A 20,733-nucleotide genomic window follows, 5' to 3' on the forward strand; every position below is an offset into this window, starting at 1 on the left:
CATAGTCATTACATCACAGATGCTCATCTCATTGAATTTAAAAGATCGACATGCCCCATTGGTACAAATTACCTTTTTCTGCTCATGCAGAAAGTGTAATGCTGAACTAGCTTTCTAGCAAGCCCCCTCGGAATGGAAGGTCACTTGCACATGAAAGTCGAGCTTGACGTCGCTTTGTTGAGATTGTCTTGATTGGATGCCACTGTTTGCATTTTGAAGTTTTCTTCACTGGCCTCACAATCAATCACTATGCATCATTCTTTACCCCAGAAGACTATGAAAACACAAAACACTTCATTCATTCTACTGCAGAGACAGATGACCAAGAGCTAAAAAGTCAACTGAAGAGATAGGTAAATACAACGGAGACAGCTACCTGCAGAAATATATCCCAAGAAATACTTGTGCAGCGGGGAACGGGCAAGGAAAATGGGAAAATTGTGGAAATAACTTGACTACAGACAAAGCTAGGCAAAAGCAGAGATAACTGCACCCAGATCATAACAGCAGTGAAATAAGGGGCAATGTAGATTCTGCAAGTGATTCTGCAAAGTGAATGACATGATGAACTGATTGGACTTACCTGCTCGATGGGCTTCGGTGTGTCTGTTCCAGTAGCCTCTACAGGTATGTCCGCATACTTGTCAAAGTTGATTCCCGTGTTTGAAGACTCAAAAAGTTCGCTGAATGTTACGAATCAGAATCCAAACAACAATGAAATCATTCAAATTCATGAAATTCTTCCGTCGAGATGTCTACATTGCAACTGATTGACAAAATGAAATCATCGAACAGAAAATATACTTTCACCTGTCAAACTAAGGGCCTCTTACATTGTAGTTTCGTTGAAAGTCAACATCCCAAATTATGACACACACTCATGTACTCTGACATGCTGCATTTGCAGTATTACAAATGCTATACTGAAACATTATCATTCAGTAGGGCATATCCATTTCAAATTGGGCAAAAGGAAGGCTAACAGCTTCAGGGGATGCTCCATATCTGAGACAAAAACAGCAACATACACAATTTGTATCACATACTTCCAAATTTTGTACAGAGACATTTCAGCCTCTTTGGCATGCCTTGAGTATTTTACAACACAGAATTTAAAGTTAAAGGGCTTGAGTGAGTTCTGGAACAGCATACTCTGAATCAAAGCAACTGTTTCTAATTGCAGCTATGTAATAGATTTCTGCCACCGGAACGGTGTTCGCTGATACCAATGCATTTGCACAGGGTACTGCTCAGATGAAAAGCTACTCACTTCTCCAAACGAGTATTTCTTGGAAGGGGCTTGGTCCAGTCCTCCTCCTGCTCTACACGAGGCACGTCTCGGCCGCGGAAATCCTCCGCCCGCCCCCAGTTCTGCTCTCCGCGATTGCTCCAGAAGCTGTCTCCGCCACCGCCGCCGCCACCGCCACGTCCCCAGTCGAGGCGGCTGTTGTTGTAGGCCCCTCGAGCACCGTAGCCACCAGGACCACCTGGGGGGCCCCCCTGTGGGCTGTTGTAGCCACCAACACGGCCGCCACCACCACCTTCTCCATCATCAAATGTTCAGTGCAAAGACTTTAATATCTTGCATAGATAATTGGTTCTGTAGTATCATCTTTATGGATTCGCTTAGAATTTTGCATTATGTACTCTACAATGGTGTGTCAAATATCAGCTTGAATCCATAAGCATACATTCAACTATGTACAAGTCAATCTTCCAAGAACTGAGGAAATCATATCAACTCAAGTGATATCTGACTCCTGTGCATACAGAGGAATAGCACATGTCAGGATATGAATGCAAATTGGGACTTTAAATTTTCATTAACCTAACCAATTATTTAGCATATGCGCAGCCAACTAACATGGAATTGACTGTATTTACCAAATAAAACAACAGAAGCTACTGCACATTAATGCATTTAGATCTTAATTACTAATGGTTTTCCCTGGTAATTATTTTTCTTTTTTAAAATCTCCAAAGTAATATCAAATTTAACACTGTCATAAAACTACTACTTTCAATGCTACTTTTATTCTTTTTAATTATTATTATTTTTCTATACTTGAAACCAGGTGTAGGGAAATTAGAAATGATCCTTGAAAAAAAAAAGGCATTTTTAGAAGACTTACCTTGGTAGTTGTTTCTGTTCTGGTATGATCCTCCTTGGCGATCATTGTATCTACCACCACCACCGCCGCCGCCGCTGCGATTGTTGTAGCTGTTGGACTGGTTGCGGTCATATCCACCCCCTCGGTTGTCTCTGTTGTAGCCGCCGCCCCTGTTGTAGCCGCCGCGTCCCTGGTTATTGTAGCCAGCACGGCCGTAGCCGCCACCTGGTCCACTGTCGTAGCCACCACTGTAGCCCTGGGCCTGTGGGGGTGGGGCACTGAAGGGTGGGGGAGGCGTGGCATAGTTCATCGGAGCTGCAGGGGAGCAAAGATAGGAGAAAAAACATGAAACATGGGAAAAGGAAACAAAATATACATATGTGTGATGCTGGAAGCAAGTCTACGTTATTCACAAATGATTTCTTCTTTTTTTTTTTTTTTGGTCAATAGTATGGCAATCACTTTTCTACATAAAACTGCCTTATAAACAGAAAAGCAACATATACCACTTCTGTGACATCAATCAGTTATCAGTACATTTAACATGTTTTTCCTTCTTCACAAACACTGTATCTCTCTTCTACTTTGACCTTTTGCAATTAAATGGCTTGGAACACAAAATGGACACAGTTTGTATTGAGGAATTGAGTGAATGTTGCTCATATCTTTAATCTTTCTTCTTTTGGTGGTACAGGGAAATGTATAGTTCTGAATCATGTGGGTAATACATGCTTACAAATCAACAATGGATGCCTCGCATAGTTGTAAAAACGTCAGACACTTCTTTAGCCAAACAATTTATATGAGGGCCAAATATTTCCTAACATTACAAGCAGCAGATGCGTACCACATCATACAAATCACAGACAGGTATCACGCCACAACTGATTATACAAAATTTGAAATTGCGAGGAAGAATTTCTGTAGATAGGATTTGTCGCACTTAAATATTTTTCTATTGTTATTTAAAGCTTCAAAGCATTTGAGAACACAGGTGTTTCAAATACAACTGAACATTGTTTGGACATGTAGCCTTCAGGGATAAATACAAACAGTACATTGTACACAACACATGTGTACAAAGCCTACAGTAGAATCTTATCACTGAACATTTCATGAGTATGATTACTAACTTTTTTTTTTCCCCAACTGAAATAAACTGATCTAGACTTGATTGTATGTTTTCCTAAAAACTGTATGTGTTTCTCAGGACAATGGGAATTATCCATCTGTTATAGTTTGACAATAGTATGGCCAATGCTGCAAATATGAATGCCCGATGAAATGTTCTGATGGCAACAGTCCAACTGTTAAAGAAATGGAGATGACACTGCATGGAATTCCCCTTGATTATCCCATAAAACAAGATTTGCAAATACAGCTGGGCAGCACTAGAATGAGAATGGTGTCAAGTCTTTAAACTTTGCCCCCACACGTTCTGCACCGCCCCCATTCATACCATGAAACAAATAAGGACAGTATGTGCAATAAAGGAATTGTAACAACATCCAGCGATAAATATGCATTATGAAAGACAATGAATATATGATTGGAAAATACACACACACACATTTGTACATACAGGTTTCTCGTTCATTCAGTCAAAGGTAATATGCCAAATGAGACTAACACACATTGTCCAGTGTACATGCCTGTTATAGTTCTCACAGAAGGGGCAAATAACCTGTTATTTTCACCTCCAGGTTTTGGTGTTTTCATTTGTGTACTGTAAAAAAGCTTGTCCACTCTATGATGGAATGCAAACTTCAACACTGGGTGTCACAAATCCACTTGCCTCCTCGCTATTAAAGGGTAACTAAAACCGAAGTAAATGGGCACTTGCCTATTTGAAGTATGGTGCCACTGCCTACTATAGTCGATGTGGGCAAGACAACGAAATATTAATTTATTAATCTATTTATCTTTTCTTTCTTTTTTTTTTGCAATGATGTGAAGCGTTATAATGGTGATCTCTTTTTAATGTCTGCATTTTATGCCTGTCACATATCATATCAAAGATTCTATTCTGGCTGAAGAAAAACGGAAGTACATCTGCTGTCTTGCTGCTTTGGAGTCCCTCAGTGATCTTTTTATGTAAAATTTCCCTCATCTACTACTATTCTTACAAAATACTGTGGAGTCTCCTTAATGACCCAATTTTTGCATTACATGTGTACCTTGAAAGAGTGCCATGTTCTAGAGCAGGTGATAGTTTACAGAAGCTTCAAAAAACTAGCCTACAAAAATTCATGAACAACAATTAGACATGACATTGCATGGTGCAAACATCACAACAATCAATGAATGGCCACAAAGCAAGATCAGCATGATCTAATAATCTCTTCTTTTTTTTCTTTTTTTTTAACTGGAGGCAAAAGGAAGATGCTTCATGCACGGCAACTGAATACAAAACAAAGAGGGAAAAAACGGGGAAAATTTTGATAAAACAGATAACACAGGCTTGGTATATATTCCAACTGCCTGAAGAAATTCTTTTTGAGGTACAGTAGATGTCACTTTTTTTTTTTTTTTCCTGATAACACACAAGTATCACATGCAAGCACACTGAGATGAAATAAAGGGCAAAGATTATCTACGGGGCAATAGTTTGCAAAAAAAAAAAAAAAAAAAAAATTGGCAACCATTACCATGGCAGGTGGCGCCCCCATCCATGCACAATCACCTATCTACCACAGCATGCATGAACATTAATGATGTCATCAAACAGTTGCCTGTTCATTACAGGAGAGTACCCCCATGTACAGTGTAGCACAAATTCTATGATGTTCCAGGAGGTAAATTTAGAGCTCTAAATTTAACATTTCCAGTAAGGTTAAAAAAGAAGGGCTATTTCACAGCCATGCCTGGTCCTGGCAAACTTTGCAATATCAGCCACAAAATAAGAGCTTTCTAAAAGCAACAAGTGGGCTGCCAGTTGGTCATTTCCCTCATAGACCCCAGTGAGATTGTGACGTCAGCTGCGTATAATAACCATGCTAGACAGGAGTTGTGCATATATGTGACTGTCTACATGTGAAATACAGCTGGAAGGCCTGCATGTGCCAAGCAAAAAGGATGGTGTACTGCTAGCATTTTTGTTACCAAAGAGAGCACCTCAATCTCTCTGGCACATTTTCATTTGTTTTGTTTTTTGTTCTTCATGATACGAGATCCCAAAAGAGTACCACAGATATGTAGCACATAACCTACTTGTAGGTTGTTACGCTTTTAAAATTTTCATGTTTATCTTCAAAGCCAACCAAACTCATTTCTGTTAACAAGAGTCACATAAACACGTCAGAGGTGTGTACATTGTACATTACCCTGACTCATATCATATCAAATGACTTAAAGATGATGCTATGACCAGCCTCTTTTATCAAGGGTGTGAGTGTACTTCAAATGTGAAACTTATGAATAAAAACGTTTGAAGTACAGTTTGACCTCGATCATCCGGCCTCCCTTTATCCGGAAATCTCTATTATCCGGACGCGTTCACACAGTAAAGGACCTTTTTTTTTTCATCCAAAAATTGAGAAAAAACTGACTTTCATGGATCTATTTCACTAATTTCATAAGATGTGCATAATAGGTTTCTCAGTATCTAATGAGATAAAATATGTATGATTTTCACATAAACATACACTTTATTTTTGTGAAGAAGGGACTACAATTTTGCGCAGGCTAGCATAGATTACACCACCCTTGCGGGGTACAATACCTGCCTAGCTGCTAGTGCACTGGGACGGCAGCTTGGACGGCAGCTATGTTGTCCCATATCCGGCCAATTCACTTATCCGGATGAGTGCTGGTCCCGACATGGCTGGATAATCGAGGTCGAATTGTACATCAAACTGTGAACATTTCAATTTACAATGTATTTGACCTGGCCCCCCCCCCCCCCCAAAAAAAAAAAAAAAAAAAAGAGAGAGAGAAAAAATATAATAATAAAAAAAAAAAATCTGAAATCAGATTAAACTCTGAACTCTCATCACATCGGTGTTTTACACACAAGCCAGAAAAAAAAAAAAAAAAAATCTGAGAGGATTTTTAAAAAGTAGAGATTGTCAAAGCAAAACCAAGGCGGGCAGGTGACAACCACTAACAATTTTTGAATGTTGATGTTTCTGATCAGTGTGTGGCACGGTACAATGTGCATACAAAATGTTTTGGCATTGGTCTAGATCTTCCAGACCCACTTATAGAAATGAATGTAATTTCTGCCAGAAGTGCTTAACTCGTTACGCATTGTCAAGTGTAATACATTTTTCACAGTTTTTCTTCCCTAGCTCTTTTGCTCATACATATATTTGTCACCAGAAGGTATAGGTAAGTAGAATAAACTCAAATACAGTCGCTATTCACATAGTTGTAGACTTGATTAAATCTCTCTATTTATTGCCTATGTGTTGGCTCAGTCTCTTATGGGTGAGACGGATGTGAACTCTTCAATGCAATGTCATTGTTGACACAAACTTGTCACAAACTTGCAACACTACCTGCCACTAGCCAGCTACATGTAGTCCATGCTTGGAGCCTACAAGTGCACTGGCTCATACAGTAAGCAGTTCATTTGCAAACAATACACTGTATGGGCCGAATTCACGAAGGTGGTACAAATGAAACCATGGTCTAAACCATGGACAAAAACCATAAAGCACCAAGTGTCAAACGGAATATTTCGTTACGAAATTGGTCATTTCGTCGACAAAATGACTGTTTCGTTAACAAAATTATAATTTCGTAGACGAAATGTTCATTTAGTAACAAAATGATGTCATTTCTTTACAAGATAATCATTTCATCGACGAAATGACGGATTTCATAGCGAAATATCCCATGTGACACTTGGCATTCCATGGTTTTTGTCCATGGTTTAAACCATGGTTTCATTTGTACCACCTTCGTGAATTCGGGCCTATGTGTGCAGATAAGGAAAGTGAAGAAAGGACTATTAAAATGCGTAGACCACAAAATGTCTTTTTCACAAGTAATTCAATCATTATGATTTATTAAGCACAAAAAACATTCACTGTAAAACATGATATTTTTGCGGCATGAAATTTTCGCAAATGGGAGCCGACAGCCTTATTCGCAGCATGAAATTTTCGCGAGTTGCATCTAACATTCAATACATATAGTGTAGACAAGATCTTTAGCGTGCATTTTAATTTTGCAAAACTCACAAAATTTAAAGGAATGTGAACATTCCTTGTTTTACAGGATATGAAATTGTCCAAAAGCCTTTTGATATAAAGATCTTAGTAGCTACTGGTAACAGAACATTTTTCTGTATTTTTTTTTTTTTTTTTTGGGGGGGGGGGCAGGGGGAAAGGAAAAGCAGTCTGGTATACTTGTAGAAGCTGTATATACGATGGATTAGTCTAACTGTGAGTATATGCACCACTGTAACAGCACTCTTTAATTTTGACTGCTGGAGCGCTTAAAAAGCTTTTATCTACAGTACGTAACTGACGTCACCATAGAGGTGTTTGCAAACAATGGCACTGCTTCAGAAAGTGGAAACTAACTAGATTAGGGTAAGAAGTGGCGAGTAGTGCTGCATGAAAAAGGCGTCAAAAACTTTACCTGGGCCCTGTTTTATGAAGAGTTAAAATTGATTATAAAGTTGATTTCAACTATAAGTCTATGGCAGCCTGTGTGGAAAGGGAATTTATTATCGACTTTATCTTTTGATAAAACGGGGCCCTGTACTATCAAAATGCTTTGCGAATTATATACTGGTACAATGTAGATAGTGTCTGTAAGATCCAAATGTCTTTTGGGGTAATCTCTCCTTCAATGCAAAATTGATTCTTCTTCTGTCTTTTTGGGGGGAGACATCATTTTCTTTTTTTTTTCTTTTTTTTTTCTGTAGGCCTAGTGTACATATGTTACAGCCAAGCCATCCCCCCCCCCCCCAGAAAAAATGACATAATATCAAATTAAACGAATCAAAAGTATGATACATGCAAGGTAATGGTACCATGCAACTCTTGATGACATGCGATAAATAATGCTGTCCTTTGGACTGAACACCACACAGCACAAGCTCTCATTCAATGAAAACATCAACATGTCAGTGAGGTATAACATTCAAAATGTTGAATGAGGTAAATATGTAAATTTTACGATATCAGGTTTTTTTTTCAAAGGTATACATACAAGGTTAGTTGTCCACTGCTGTCTTACGTCACAATCTGAACTCTTTGACATTACAATAAAACATAGACTACTTAACTACCCTCAAATACTCTCCACAACAAACATTATGCATATCTTGATACAACCTCAGGGTCAACATGTTTTCTAATCCTATCATTTAAAACTGGACAATTTGGGATTTCTTTCCACTCCACACATGAACAAAATAAAATGGAAACGAAGACGCCATATCATAATATTGTACAGGTTATATTGTAGTGACTCGCCTCGAGTGAATTGGGCGCCACCAAAACCTGGTTGAGCGTTGGGGGGAATGAAGTTCTGGTACCCACCTGTATATGTGGAGGCACAAACAGATTGGAAGTACCGTTATAATAAATAGCGCATGGCACCATAGCATGACAAGACATAAGAACTACAGTTACCAATGATAATGGTTTGTTATAGATGGTGCATCTTTTTCACGAGGGGGGGGGGGGGCTTTGTGGATGTTTGAACTACCATACTTGACTTGATATATCAGTGATCTAGCAAAGAATTTCTTCAGGTTCTTTATATCATAATCATTATCATCAATGTCATTATCTAATCTGATATGAGAGGAGTGGACAAAAAAAAAAATCTACATCTACAGTAACACCATAGGTATCATATACAATATATACTATGCTGTTTCAACTCATCATTTCTACAATCATGGTGTATGCTTGATAAAATATCAAGAGCCTCAAACTCATCACCAACAGAAACAGTGAACTTTTGTTTTTCATGCATCAAGGATGACATACTATACTAATTTCCAGAATAGTTGCCGTAAGACCCTCTGTGAAATCAACAGCACAAAAACCACATTTTCACTGCATGTGAATCTGAAGGGAACTGGGGGGCCCGGGTATACAGTGCATCCCCCTATGACTCCGTGACTGTGTGATAGTGAGTGAGTTAATGAAATCTGAGGCAAACTGCTCCTCCACTGACTGACAACTCAATGTGCTTTCACATCAAAATAACTGAATGAAGACACTCAAGGTTAGGAGGCTTTTTTTTCCCCCTTAAGAATGTAAGATACCCTCTACTAAATATTCTCTACTAATAAGGAATGGCATGACGAGTACCGGTATAAGAAATGCTCCAGCTGAATCAACATAATTCACTAATCAACTGAAAAAAAAAAACCCAAAACACACAAACAAGTCATGATACTTTCTTTACTTCATTCAGTGCTTTACAAAAACAAAAACAAAAACAAAAACAAAAAACCCACCAAAACAATGTGTAACTCAAAATAACCAAATATGAAATAAAAAAACAGTATAAATTTGCATGAAACTCTCAAGTCAGCCTGTTTCCAGGATAACTTCTTCATTTATCCATCTATTCCAACTTTGTGAACTTCTTTAGATCAAAAGGTTATGTGCTCATATTTGCTGTACACAGTAAGCTGTGCTACTGATTTCTCAGGTCTCTGTTGAGGTTCTGATGGTCATAATTTGCTTCTACAGGATGGGGTAACATAAAATCCACCACAATGCTGGAAAAATGAAAAAAAAAAAGAAAGAAAGAAAGAAAAAAAAAATGTCACAATGGTGACCATACACTTGACAACTTATCTATACACATTGCTTTTCAAAGTCTTTAGATAACTGTGCGTGTTTCACAGAAAGAAATACTACTTGAAGAAACCACAGAAGTAAACAAATGTGCGTAATGCCTGATGTCTGTAATGAGCATGTCAAAATTCAAGCTATCCAAAGCCATTGTTATCATACGTATCTTCTTTCATGGAAGAGCTCTGTAAGATTAGAACATGACAAAGCACTTTACTGCCTGCTGCTTGCCAATGATTCCTGTACAGCATTTTCCCCTTACAAATAACACCTGACACTGTCTTATTAGAACCCAAGTGTACACATGACATTTGTACATCTTGTCAGTATGGTAATATGTAGCTTTATGCTTCTCCCATGACAAATACTCAATGTGAATAAAAATTACATCAAGAAGTGATTGTTACGGTTTGTTTTCCTAATTCTAATTCTGCCACAAACAAGCACATCCTCAATAGTGATTTTATATTCATAACAATTTTCTCTGTTACGCCTTGAATAATAAAATTGTAAAGCTGTAATTAATTTGCCATGTTTCCTCCTATGATAAATCATGTCCTTCTTTCTCATCCTGGCAATGTGCTTCTTGATCGCAAATTCAACCACATACAAAATCGCGCTACAGGCCCCAAAGTGCAAAGTATTATGCTTGGTATATGGCATATACACCGTAGAGCAATTCACATAGAGCAATTCATTGCTCACAGAATAAGTACAGTTGTACAACAAAATTGTCAAAAATTCATCAACTTGTTTTGAATTAAGAGGATTCAGATTTGAAAAGCATTTATACTTCCCATCCATGCTGTATGTTGTGAGGTGATGATATAACCATGTCTTATGTGCATGTGTGATTGCAAATGACATCAAAGTAAAATCTTGCCTTAAAAAAGGTAGGGAATCCCATTTGCATGCCTTAAATGAAGAGTTGTGTAAGCACAGTGGTATGTTGAAGAGCAAACTCCCATAAAGTATTGAAAGTGGAAGGTAACATTTAGTACATTTTCATTGACCGTTAAATTTTGAATTGAATTTTTTTCGGGGCTCACCTTAAATTCCAGTACATTACTAGGCTACCTTTGCAGACCCATGCACTGCATGTGTGTCCATTTTGTATATTTTGTGAATAAAGTTCATCAAAACTTATAAACATTTCTATATACATTCTTGCCACACACTCTATGTTATTACATCCGCTCTTATACTTTTAGATTTGTGTTTATAGATAAAAAATACAGAAGATTGCAACAAAAAGGCTTAAGTGTGGCTGACACACTGAACTACTGAGTAGTTGAGTTTTGTGCATTATTCAAATTGTAGATAACTGTTGACTTCCAAATATCTAAGCAGTGGCCTAAACAAGTCCCCTGAGGTTCATATTTAATGTTTTGCTGCATTTTGGGAGTTCTGTTAAAGGTATCCCCTACCTTTAAACATAGCAACATCACAGTATGAAGCAAATGAGGGATTTTCTTTCCAATGCTTACAGCATATCTGAATTGCAAGAAACTTTAGATACTCCTCTACTAGATCATACTTGACCAGATGAGGAACTTAAAGATTATGAATTGTTTCCTACAATTGTATGAGTCATGACCTCAAGCAACAAGTGGACTCCTTTAGTGTCAGATCCAAATAACACTTTGATAGTAAGGGCTGCTGCCTTTCAAAAGCCTTAAAGCCCTTAATCAAACAGCTTTCTATGACATGAACAGACATATTAACCACTGAACTGTTACCCAGTAATCCCCAGATTCTCAGCGTACCTTGTGTCTATGATACGTAAGTTGACTCCCAGTTGACAGAATGAAAATTTAATCACAATATACACCCACATATTCATATCTACCATCTATGATAAACCATGTGAAATGCATATCTTTAAAAAAAATACAACAAAAGCAACATAAAGCAAGGAGTTTCAGTGCCTTGATGCTCAATCTGAGCTGCATGACAAATTTGACCTTAAAATGCAACTGTCCTGAACATTGCGCTCCTTTGCTTGCATGTCAGTAAGTGAGTTGTAGCTAGCTACTGCATGCACAGGCACTGGAGTAACTACCAGTATTTACTATGCCTTATCAGCATGGGTGCATTCACACTATGTGTGCCATTTTCTTGTAGTGCTGCATAGGCAGAGAACGTTGGAGATTTCTTAGTTTGCCCTGTAGTAGCCCCGCTCCAAGGCCCCCATGGAGACCACACATCTGTACCCTTCTGAGTGACTCTGCATTACAATGTATTACCTACCCCCAAGGACAATTCCTGCTGAATATTATCCTAATACAATCTGAGGAATGCCTAATGATGAAAGTGATAATTTTCTTCATGAGCCAAATGGGGTCCCCTGTAACTGCAATGAGTAACATTGGCTTTCCCCAACACAGGCAACGTCATACAATGTCACTACGTTGTGACACTACTTTTTTTTTTTTTTTTTTTTTTTTGTATGCACTCTGAACTCACGAGATGCTGATTTGGGGCCCAATATGGCCACTCGTGCCATTATCATGATGACTCACATTATTATTATTATTTTTTTTAAATTAAACCATTTACATACCAGCGAAATTCGTTTGTACTGCTTGTGAATTCAATGGAAAGATATCAAAGTGTAAACTGCACAAGACCTTTTTATGGAATTCAGCCCTACACATCCCCCCCCCCCTGCCCCCGTGGGTCCAAGTGTAACTATCTTAAATGTGTGAATGATCCCTGCAAAGTCTTTGCTACAGACTGAGCATGCTCTGTAAGGCAGACAAACAAATAGTCATTTTACCAGTTAAGTCCCATTCAACCTTGTCACCCCTCAGGTGTCCAATCTTCTGTCTACTTTTGAATCTGGAAAGGAACTTTTTTCTATTCAAAAGCCCTGTCCAAGGACAATACCGGTACGTGCTTCCTGTTCCATATCTGTGCATATGAATTAATTCTAAAACATGGCTTCTGCTTAGAGTGGAAAAGTCTGTTTGTGGGTTTTAGAGAAGGCTGAAAGTTCAAGGAAGTGGGGAAAATGGACAAGCGCCAGACAATGCACAATAAATCTGGAGAAAATCACCATAGCACACTTGTCCTTAAGGTGAGCTAGAAAAACAACAAAAACTGAAAGAGATATATATACCATACAATCCCTTGCCCCACTTCAATAAAAACATATAATGTGTGTATTCCACAGCTAGCTCCAAGTGCAATACTACTACTGTACGAGCTGAAATTTTCGCGGTGGTTTTATTTTCGCGAATTTCGCGAATCGCCTTCGAACCGCGAAAATAACACGCGAAAATAACAACGTGCGATTAACTAAGTTCAGTTAGACCCTCGTAACCGCGAAATAAACAACACGCGAAAATGTCCTCCAAGTAGCAATTTGCGAAAATATCTGTACGCGAAAATTTCAGCTCGTACAGTACTCCATCTCCATCATCAAGATATCATCATACACGGAAACCTTTAGTCCACGACAAATATACGACTAAAATGTTTCTGCATCACTATGCCCTGGACTACAACAGAGTATATGAAATCCTAAGATACTAATATCCAATACATTATTAGTCTCACATGTTCATCACACTTTCTGTAGAAGGGATCATAAAATTTGCAAATCAAAAAGCTCAAGGAATGATTGACTTACCAGCTTGGACTGCCATTGGTGGGCGGGGCCCATCTGCCCTGCCACGGAGATGAGGCGGGACATACTTCTTGGATGCTATTGGAAAAGGCAAGAATAAGTGCCATCAGAGGGCACAAACAGTTTAAATATAAATGAAAACAGACATTATCTTAGGATAAATACTAAAATAACTGGCACTGTACAGAGTTACATGCATACCAGTTAGAAACAAACGAATACTTCCACCTGCCAAGGTTAAAAGTGGCTCAGAGCTGTACTGTGGTTTATACACATGCAAAACACAGAACCCACACATCCAACAAAAAACTTTACAGTAATATGTTATAGCCCCTCCAACATCCCAACAAACAAATAGATATTTTTATACACATGCAAAACACACAACCCACACATCCAACAAAAAACTTTACAGTAATGTTATAGCCCCCCCCCCCCAACAAACAAATAGATAATTTTTAAACATACTCCTCCATCAACAGAATGGTGCATTTGCTAAGTACTTCCCTGACATTATAAACAACTCGAGACATAATTAAATACAATTATGATGTCACCAGTAATCTTGATATACAGGCATTACAATGATGTGCTGTCCCATGGTCAAGTTGACTTTCCAATATGAACAGAGAAATTGAAGTCAAAACAGGGGGCATCTCATGAAGCATTTTGTCCGACAAAGTTGTCAGACAAATTTGCTCTCAGCCAATCAGATGCAAGGATTTCAGTAACTTGTAACAGTTTGTCAGAAAAATATCCGACCAAAATGCTTCATCAAATGCTCCCAAAAACAGTAGTCATTTCAGAACGACAGGACATAGAATAAGAAATTGCAGAATTCACGTTGAACATGTTTTCCTGAAACAGTGATACTGGTTTTGTGTAAATTCTACTCGATGGTGATGTCATCACCCAGAAGTCTCCCACAGACCATTCAAGTTATCACATCATTTATTTTCTGTTGAAATGAGACTGTCAAAGAATATATTGCATCATTGCATCAAATCATTGTCAAATTGAAAGAACTTACGTGTATCACTAGTCGGGGGGGGGGGGGGGGGAAGTAGTTACACATGTCTTTTTCATGTAAATTTGTATACCATAATAGCACATATGTACATGTCTCATCAAGTACAGTAAAAAAAAACAATCAATCTTTCTCCATACAAACACACATACATGTACTTGTATGCTAATACAACTATCACAAATATTCCTCATTCATCATACATCTCCCATGAAGAAGGAGAAAGTTTTACTATGAATTGTAGATAATGCCTTGTACATGTAGTTTGAACTTTCTACAGTATGTTAAAGGTATTAGCCCACATTTGTAAACCTGCAGCAATTGGTCTCATAGTTAGCGTGGAGTTTGAATATGATTGCAGTAACACCTGTGCAAAATTTCGTTCCAATTAGTCCATTACTTTCATAAAAATAAATGAAAATGCACCGTATGCATGCGTATAACGCTCGCTAGCTCCGGTCCACGTACGTACTACATGCATGCGATACATGTGTAAGGTACATGTACAATGTACGTAGCTATAGCCCGCGCTCGTAATTCGATTTTGGGTCGGGTTGACCCGGTTTGAAAATTGATTTTAAAACGATGATTTTCTCTCTTTTATCGAATGGTATAGACAAAGAGCAACAGGTGAGGTATGTTACTGTTATAACTTGTACTTGAAGTCATATTGGACCTGTTTTATGCAGTTTTGATTTTCGTGGGTTTGCAAATGTGGGCTAGTACCTTTAACAGCAACTGTTAGATTTATGTGCCAGCGTCCTTTTGATCAAGAATCCAAGACAGTTTTGTCAAGATAGTCAGAGACTCCAACCCCAAGCACCTCCTGATTTGGAGATTCTCCCACCTGAAACTCCTAGCAAACTGAGAGTCCAAGTTGATGTGCACGAAGCGCACATCACGAGCGCGAAGCTCGAAGTTCCTTGCGGTCAGGGTCCAGGGAAGCTCTAGGGTTCTAGATGCTCTCTCGTGCTACAATGTATCTAAGGCTTATTTTCCAACATACGATGGCAATAAGTAATATCCTTTCCAACGGAGACACAGAGCCAGGGCGGGAGAAATTAAATCTCAAGCGGGAGAACAGGAGATTTTGCAAAAATGGGCTTTCGGCGGGAGATCTCCCGTCGAAAGCGGGAGAGTTGGAGTCTCTGGATAGTACTTTGCTAAAACTGTAACTTGCAGTGGGACTTTTTGCTTCTTTTAAAAACTTGGAAAAACAATTAACTACAGTGGACTCCTGATATAATGAAGTCCTTGGGACGGGCAGTTTCTCTTTAGATACATTATATACAATGTAAGTATACCCAATAGTTGACCTTGCAGGTACAAATGTAAAGTTTATAACACTCAGTCTATAATACATAGAAATGCATGTACACAAAAATGAAAGTAGATGAATATATGGAAAAAAAACACAAAAAAACTAACACAGAAGGAAAATTACCTCCAGGATTCAAATCCATAGATGCAAACTGTAGGGGGAAAAAAAAAAAAACATTTTCACGTTAGGTCAGCAGAGGTGAACTGGATAAACTCACTTACAATTATAGCTCAATTTTTTTTTTTTTTTTTTTTTCAAACCAAAGTCCAGCAACATTTCAATTATTACTACTACTATATCTTTGCAAACAATTGTCCATTCCTACTCTTCCAACCAGAATTACATTTGTATACAATGTATTATCACGATGATTTGAAGCTCAAGCAGTGGCTGGAAACAACCAAAGAGGAGTGACCTTTAATCTTTAATTTGACCTTTAATTAAAATAATTGCCAATTTGTAACCCAGTAGAATTGCCAACTATCCTTGATTGTGCAGGGTGGTAGCTAAGCTAGCCTAGTCTCAGTAAAGGGCTCCCCCTTTGGTAAAAATTGAAGGTGGAGTGATTAACTTTGAACACTGAATGGAACCCCACTATTCATGCTATCGGCATGGGTCAGCATGGGCAAACTGGGTCCGATGATCATATTTTTGAAGTTGCAATAAAATCTGACGCCGATCAAGCATGGCCAAGGAGGTTGCTAATCTGTAAAACTACTAAGCTTTACAGTGCTCATCAAAAGTAAAGTTCCCATTTATCAGGAAAAGTTCAATAATCATGTGTAAGAATCCTCTAAAAAGATTTAAGTAGGTTCCACAGCACCCACTTGACCTAAAATCTTGCAGATTTGAGACTGAATTCTCTGGAAAACCCCATTTTGGATTTTTACCAAACTTGAAAGAGAATGTTAAAAAAAGTAACTAAAAACCCTGATTATTTGGGGGTCATTCGGTAAAAAGTCAAAGGTCATTAAGCTTAACTTATGTCCTTGATGATGTCTATAAGCTTTGACCTAGCAACCTTTGACCTCAGGACCCCCCAAATTTGATAGTTTCTTTTATACTTCATTGTGAACACAACCTGCAAGTTTGGTGAAACTTTGTTCATCCATTCACAAGTTGTCTTGTACACAAACAGACACACAGACAAACATATTTATGGAACCGAAAACATGACCTTCGCCAACCGTATAGTAGGCTTCACCTACTGCGTACTGGTCAGTGGTGCCACGACTCGCCAAGCACAGCAGCCACAATTGTCCTATATGGTTCTTGGCCTTAAAGCCACCATACGTTCTGGTGATGCCAGCGATTCTACACAGTCATAGTAATTAGTTCGTTAACTTGGGCAGGGTTTGCAAGTACACCAATGATGATAAACTAGTGATCAATGAGCGTATCTTGGTAAAACAGTATTTTGGAGTGCATCCAGCAGTATTTATAGCTGCAAATTCATTTTCAGATGCTCAAATTGATCTGGAAAAGTGTAATGACGGCACTGAGAAGCAGATCTAGAAATATTTACAGAGATGCCAAGTTCCCCCAATTTTTATGAGTGAGACTTTCACGACTCGGCGTCTCAGCTCTTGTGCATGCGCACGAGCGAGGGAGCCAAGCGACCAAGCGGGGAGAAGGTGTGGGAGGGGGGTGTCCCCCCTCCCACGGTAGAGAGCTTTTTCAATTTTTAGCTCTTGATAGTGCGATCTGGTGCATACTTAAGTGACTATTTTTTACTTATTTTGAAAGACAAAAGGAAAATATACCTTCAACTGCAACTATCACTTTAAAGGGGATGGCTAGTAACTGATCAGTGGGAATCAGTGGGAATGGTGGGGGATGATTGTTCCAATTCTTGTAGGATTCATTTAAGAGTACATTATATTATTGTTGTGTGAAAATTATTTGCTTCAGAACAGTCTCATATTCAAGTAATGTGCAGTTTAATGCCCTGTCACTGTACAGGCATGCTAGCCTAGAAACATTGAACTGCACATTACTTGAATATGAGACTGTTCTGAAGCAAATAATTTTCACACAACAATAATATAATGTACTCTTAAATGAATCCTACAAGAATTGGAACAATCATCCCCCACCATTCCCACTGATTCCCACTGATCAGTTACTAGCCATCCCCTTTAATCCTTTGAGCTATAGTCCCGTTGCGTGAGAAAATGGGTGCCATGCGTGAAATCATGAGACGGACCATAAATGCGTTCTCACACAGAATGCGTGAGACTTGGTAGCTCTGTATGTAAGAATACTATTTTAAATAGCACTAAGGTTTGACCTTCCATTGCCAAAATTTGACTGCCCGAAAAAGCATAGACAATCTAGGTTTTACACGTTTGCTGCAGCCGGAGGTCAAAATTTTGGATGGCGTTCTGGTTGAATAAAGCACGTAGAAGAATTCGTTCGACTGCCGCGCACGCGTGATTCGCTACTACGCTCGCTCGTGTTAGCACGACGTCATTTTTCATTCATGAATTGGAGCTACACCATAGCTGCATCATTATTGGCTCTTTACCCCCATACTTTCCCCACAACGTTATAGCATATGTGTGCGACGATTTCCAGTGCGCTTGACCGAACAGTTTGATACTAAACTCGGCATTTTTACATCAAGTTTTTGACTTTTGGCAACAGATTTTCCTCCTTCGGTGTAACCATGTATTCAGCAAAGCTATCGTTGTGTTTGAGATTTGATAAGTCATATTTTTACATGATTTTAACGTATGAATTTTTGAAGTAGTTTGATGTGTTCTTTGATGTGTGTGTTATCAATACATGCCATTTGTTTGACCGACAAGTATGTCTAATTCCGCGAAAAACTTCTCATTTATAATAACGACATTGGCTGGGTCAGTTTTTCACTTCTTTAGACAGACACGATTGATACATACGCTATATAGCGTATGTATCGATGGTGTCTTGTCTTAAGAAACGAAAAACTGACCCAGCAAATGTCATTACTATAAATGAGAAGTTTTTCGCGGAATTAGACATACTCGTCGGTCAAGCCATTTGTATGGTAGCGACATGTACAGGTGTGGAGCGATACACATAAGAAGCTCAACACCACAATGCAAATTGGTCGCCAAATTGTGTGGTTTGTGTAGCGTTACGTGTACTCGGGAGCTCTTCAGCCGAGCTCGCCGCCATGACCGCTACATAACAAGACGGCAAGCACGCATGTTGAGTGTAACGGCCACGTAACGCATTGTGTAATTACACCACACCTATCCACGGAGCAGTGAATCTCGCACACCGCGCTGCGCGGTGAAGTTGACGGCCGGGCGATCAGCCAATCAGACCCGGCTATCAGCAATTGTGCACTTTACGGCCCTATATTATCGGTGCGAGATTTTACCCTAATCGAGCAGTGCGTGCGAATTCGAGTTCCTATCAGGCACCGCGGTTCAATAGCCAGTCTTCCGGCACTGTACTGTGTACATGTGTGTGAGATTTCGTGTTGGGATGCATGCAGTGTGTGTGAATGTGTCAACGTGTGTGTGCGTGATGAAAGTCCCGATGAAAGCTCTTACGGTACGCCACATGGTTGCTCTAATGCCCTTCCCTGCCTGTGCGGCGCGGCGTCATATCGAGCACGAGTTGTGCATTGACTGGCACACAACTGGAATGCAACAACTGGTAAACTTCCGTGCTTCAATCATGATTTTAAATGAATGAATTTTGCGTGATATATTAAGCAGGGTATCACTAATTAAACCTATTGCGGAGGGCATATGTTCGCTGCGGCCTTGATGGAATTATTCTGTAAAGTAATAATAAAAAAACACAAGTCCTTATCTCGATTCGTCAGTCTGTTAGTGTTTATTTCGTCTACACAGTCTACCAGACGCCGTGCGAAGTGTGCATAGCTACCGATTTACAGGCAGCCACTACATGGACACACACACACACAAGCGCAAGCCTCGGGATCGCCCGCGTGGTTGGTTTGGGCGATCAGCTCTAGCTCCGCAGAAGCGCCGTGAGTGAGGCGGGATTTTAGTGACCTTATCACTTGTCAAACGGCGTTCCATACAGCAAGAGAAGCTCGCCAGCTGCTCAGTGCGGAATGCGAATGGTTTGTGGGAGTATTATCACCATAGCACACGGCGAATGAGGTACCGATAATATAGGGCCGTAAGGTGCACAATTGCCCGGCTATCTGTTCATGGCTTTCTGTGGGGATTCTTACGTGTAAAGGGCGTCTACTACCTCCCAGCTACAATTCAGTGGATAGCATGTAGCAGTCCCTTATCACAGCCATTGCCCATTCCGATGCCCATATCGCGTATGGCCCAAACTTGCAGAGCACCCGGAGCTGGAGTCAGTTGTACGCACAATCACACACTACACACGCAGTCACTGCATGCATAGCACTGCAGTCAATTCCAATCACATGTTCTGTACGGCTGTTCATCCACGTAATACGCAGCACGCACCCACACAATGGAACCCCATGCATGCTTTGCCGTGCCATTCGCCTTTGCAATGCATGTCGCCGTGTCTTTGTTCCATTTCGAAGAAATACTCCTCACATAATTTCTATAATGGTACAAAATTCTCTAAAATTCATCTATACGTACCTGTTGGTCCAGAGTAGGTCCATTTTGGTTCGTTCCATTACTCATAACTACTGTTTTTCTTGACTTATTTGTGGGAAAATTGGAACGTCTCCTTTCACAAATGTGGAAACTGCGAGGCTGTGACGATTGGCTGTATTTTTCTTAAAATATATTATTTATATCATATCAGTAATCAATTAATTCTTTTTATTCAAAATGTATTCTTTTTACATAAATATGTATTTCTTAAAATTCCTACTAGACAGTAAATATTTTCAAAAGTGAGATTTGAGCACTTCA

The 20,733-nt window shown here is 39.2% G+C and overlaps 1 protein-coding gene across 3 annotated transcripts in view; it reads right to left on the reverse strand.

Moving 5' to 3' along the window:
- Positions 1-20,569, reverse strand: part of LOC140244627 (ATP-dependent RNA helicase DDX3Y-like) — a 40,007-nt gene extending 19,438 nt beyond the window's left edge. Inside the window, exons 1-7 of one of the 3 annotated variants that reach the window (XM_072324248.1) lie at positions 20,455-20,569; positions 15,986-16,013; positions 13,518-13,592; positions 8,543-8,608; positions 2,133-2,426; positions 1,271-1,541; positions 584-683 (exon numbers count right to left, since the gene is read on the reverse strand). In XM_072324248.1, the coding sequence (XP_072180349.1) occupies positions 584-683; positions 1,271-1,541; positions 2,133-2,426; positions 8,543-8,608; positions 13,518-13,592; positions 15,986-16,013; positions 20,455-20,499 (879 nt within the window). In that variant the 5' untranslated portion in view covers positions 20,500-20,569. Of the gene's footprint in view, positions 1-583; positions 684-1,270; positions 1,545-2,132; positions 2,427-8,542; positions 8,609-13,517; positions 13,593-15,985; positions 16,014-20,454 lie in introns of all 3 variants that reach the window. The other 2 variants (XM_072324247.1, XM_072324249.1) reach the window with 2 other exon arrangements.
- Positions 20,570-20,733: the final 164 nt, after the last annotated feature.

This window comes from Diadema setosum, chromosome 21 (genome assembly GCF_964275005.1).
Source record: "Diadema setosum chromosome 21, eeDiaSeto1, whole genome shotgun sequence".
NCBI classification, from domain to species: domain Eukaryota; kingdom Metazoa; phylum Echinodermata; class Echinoidea; order Diadematoida; family Diadematidae; genus Diadema; species Diadema setosum.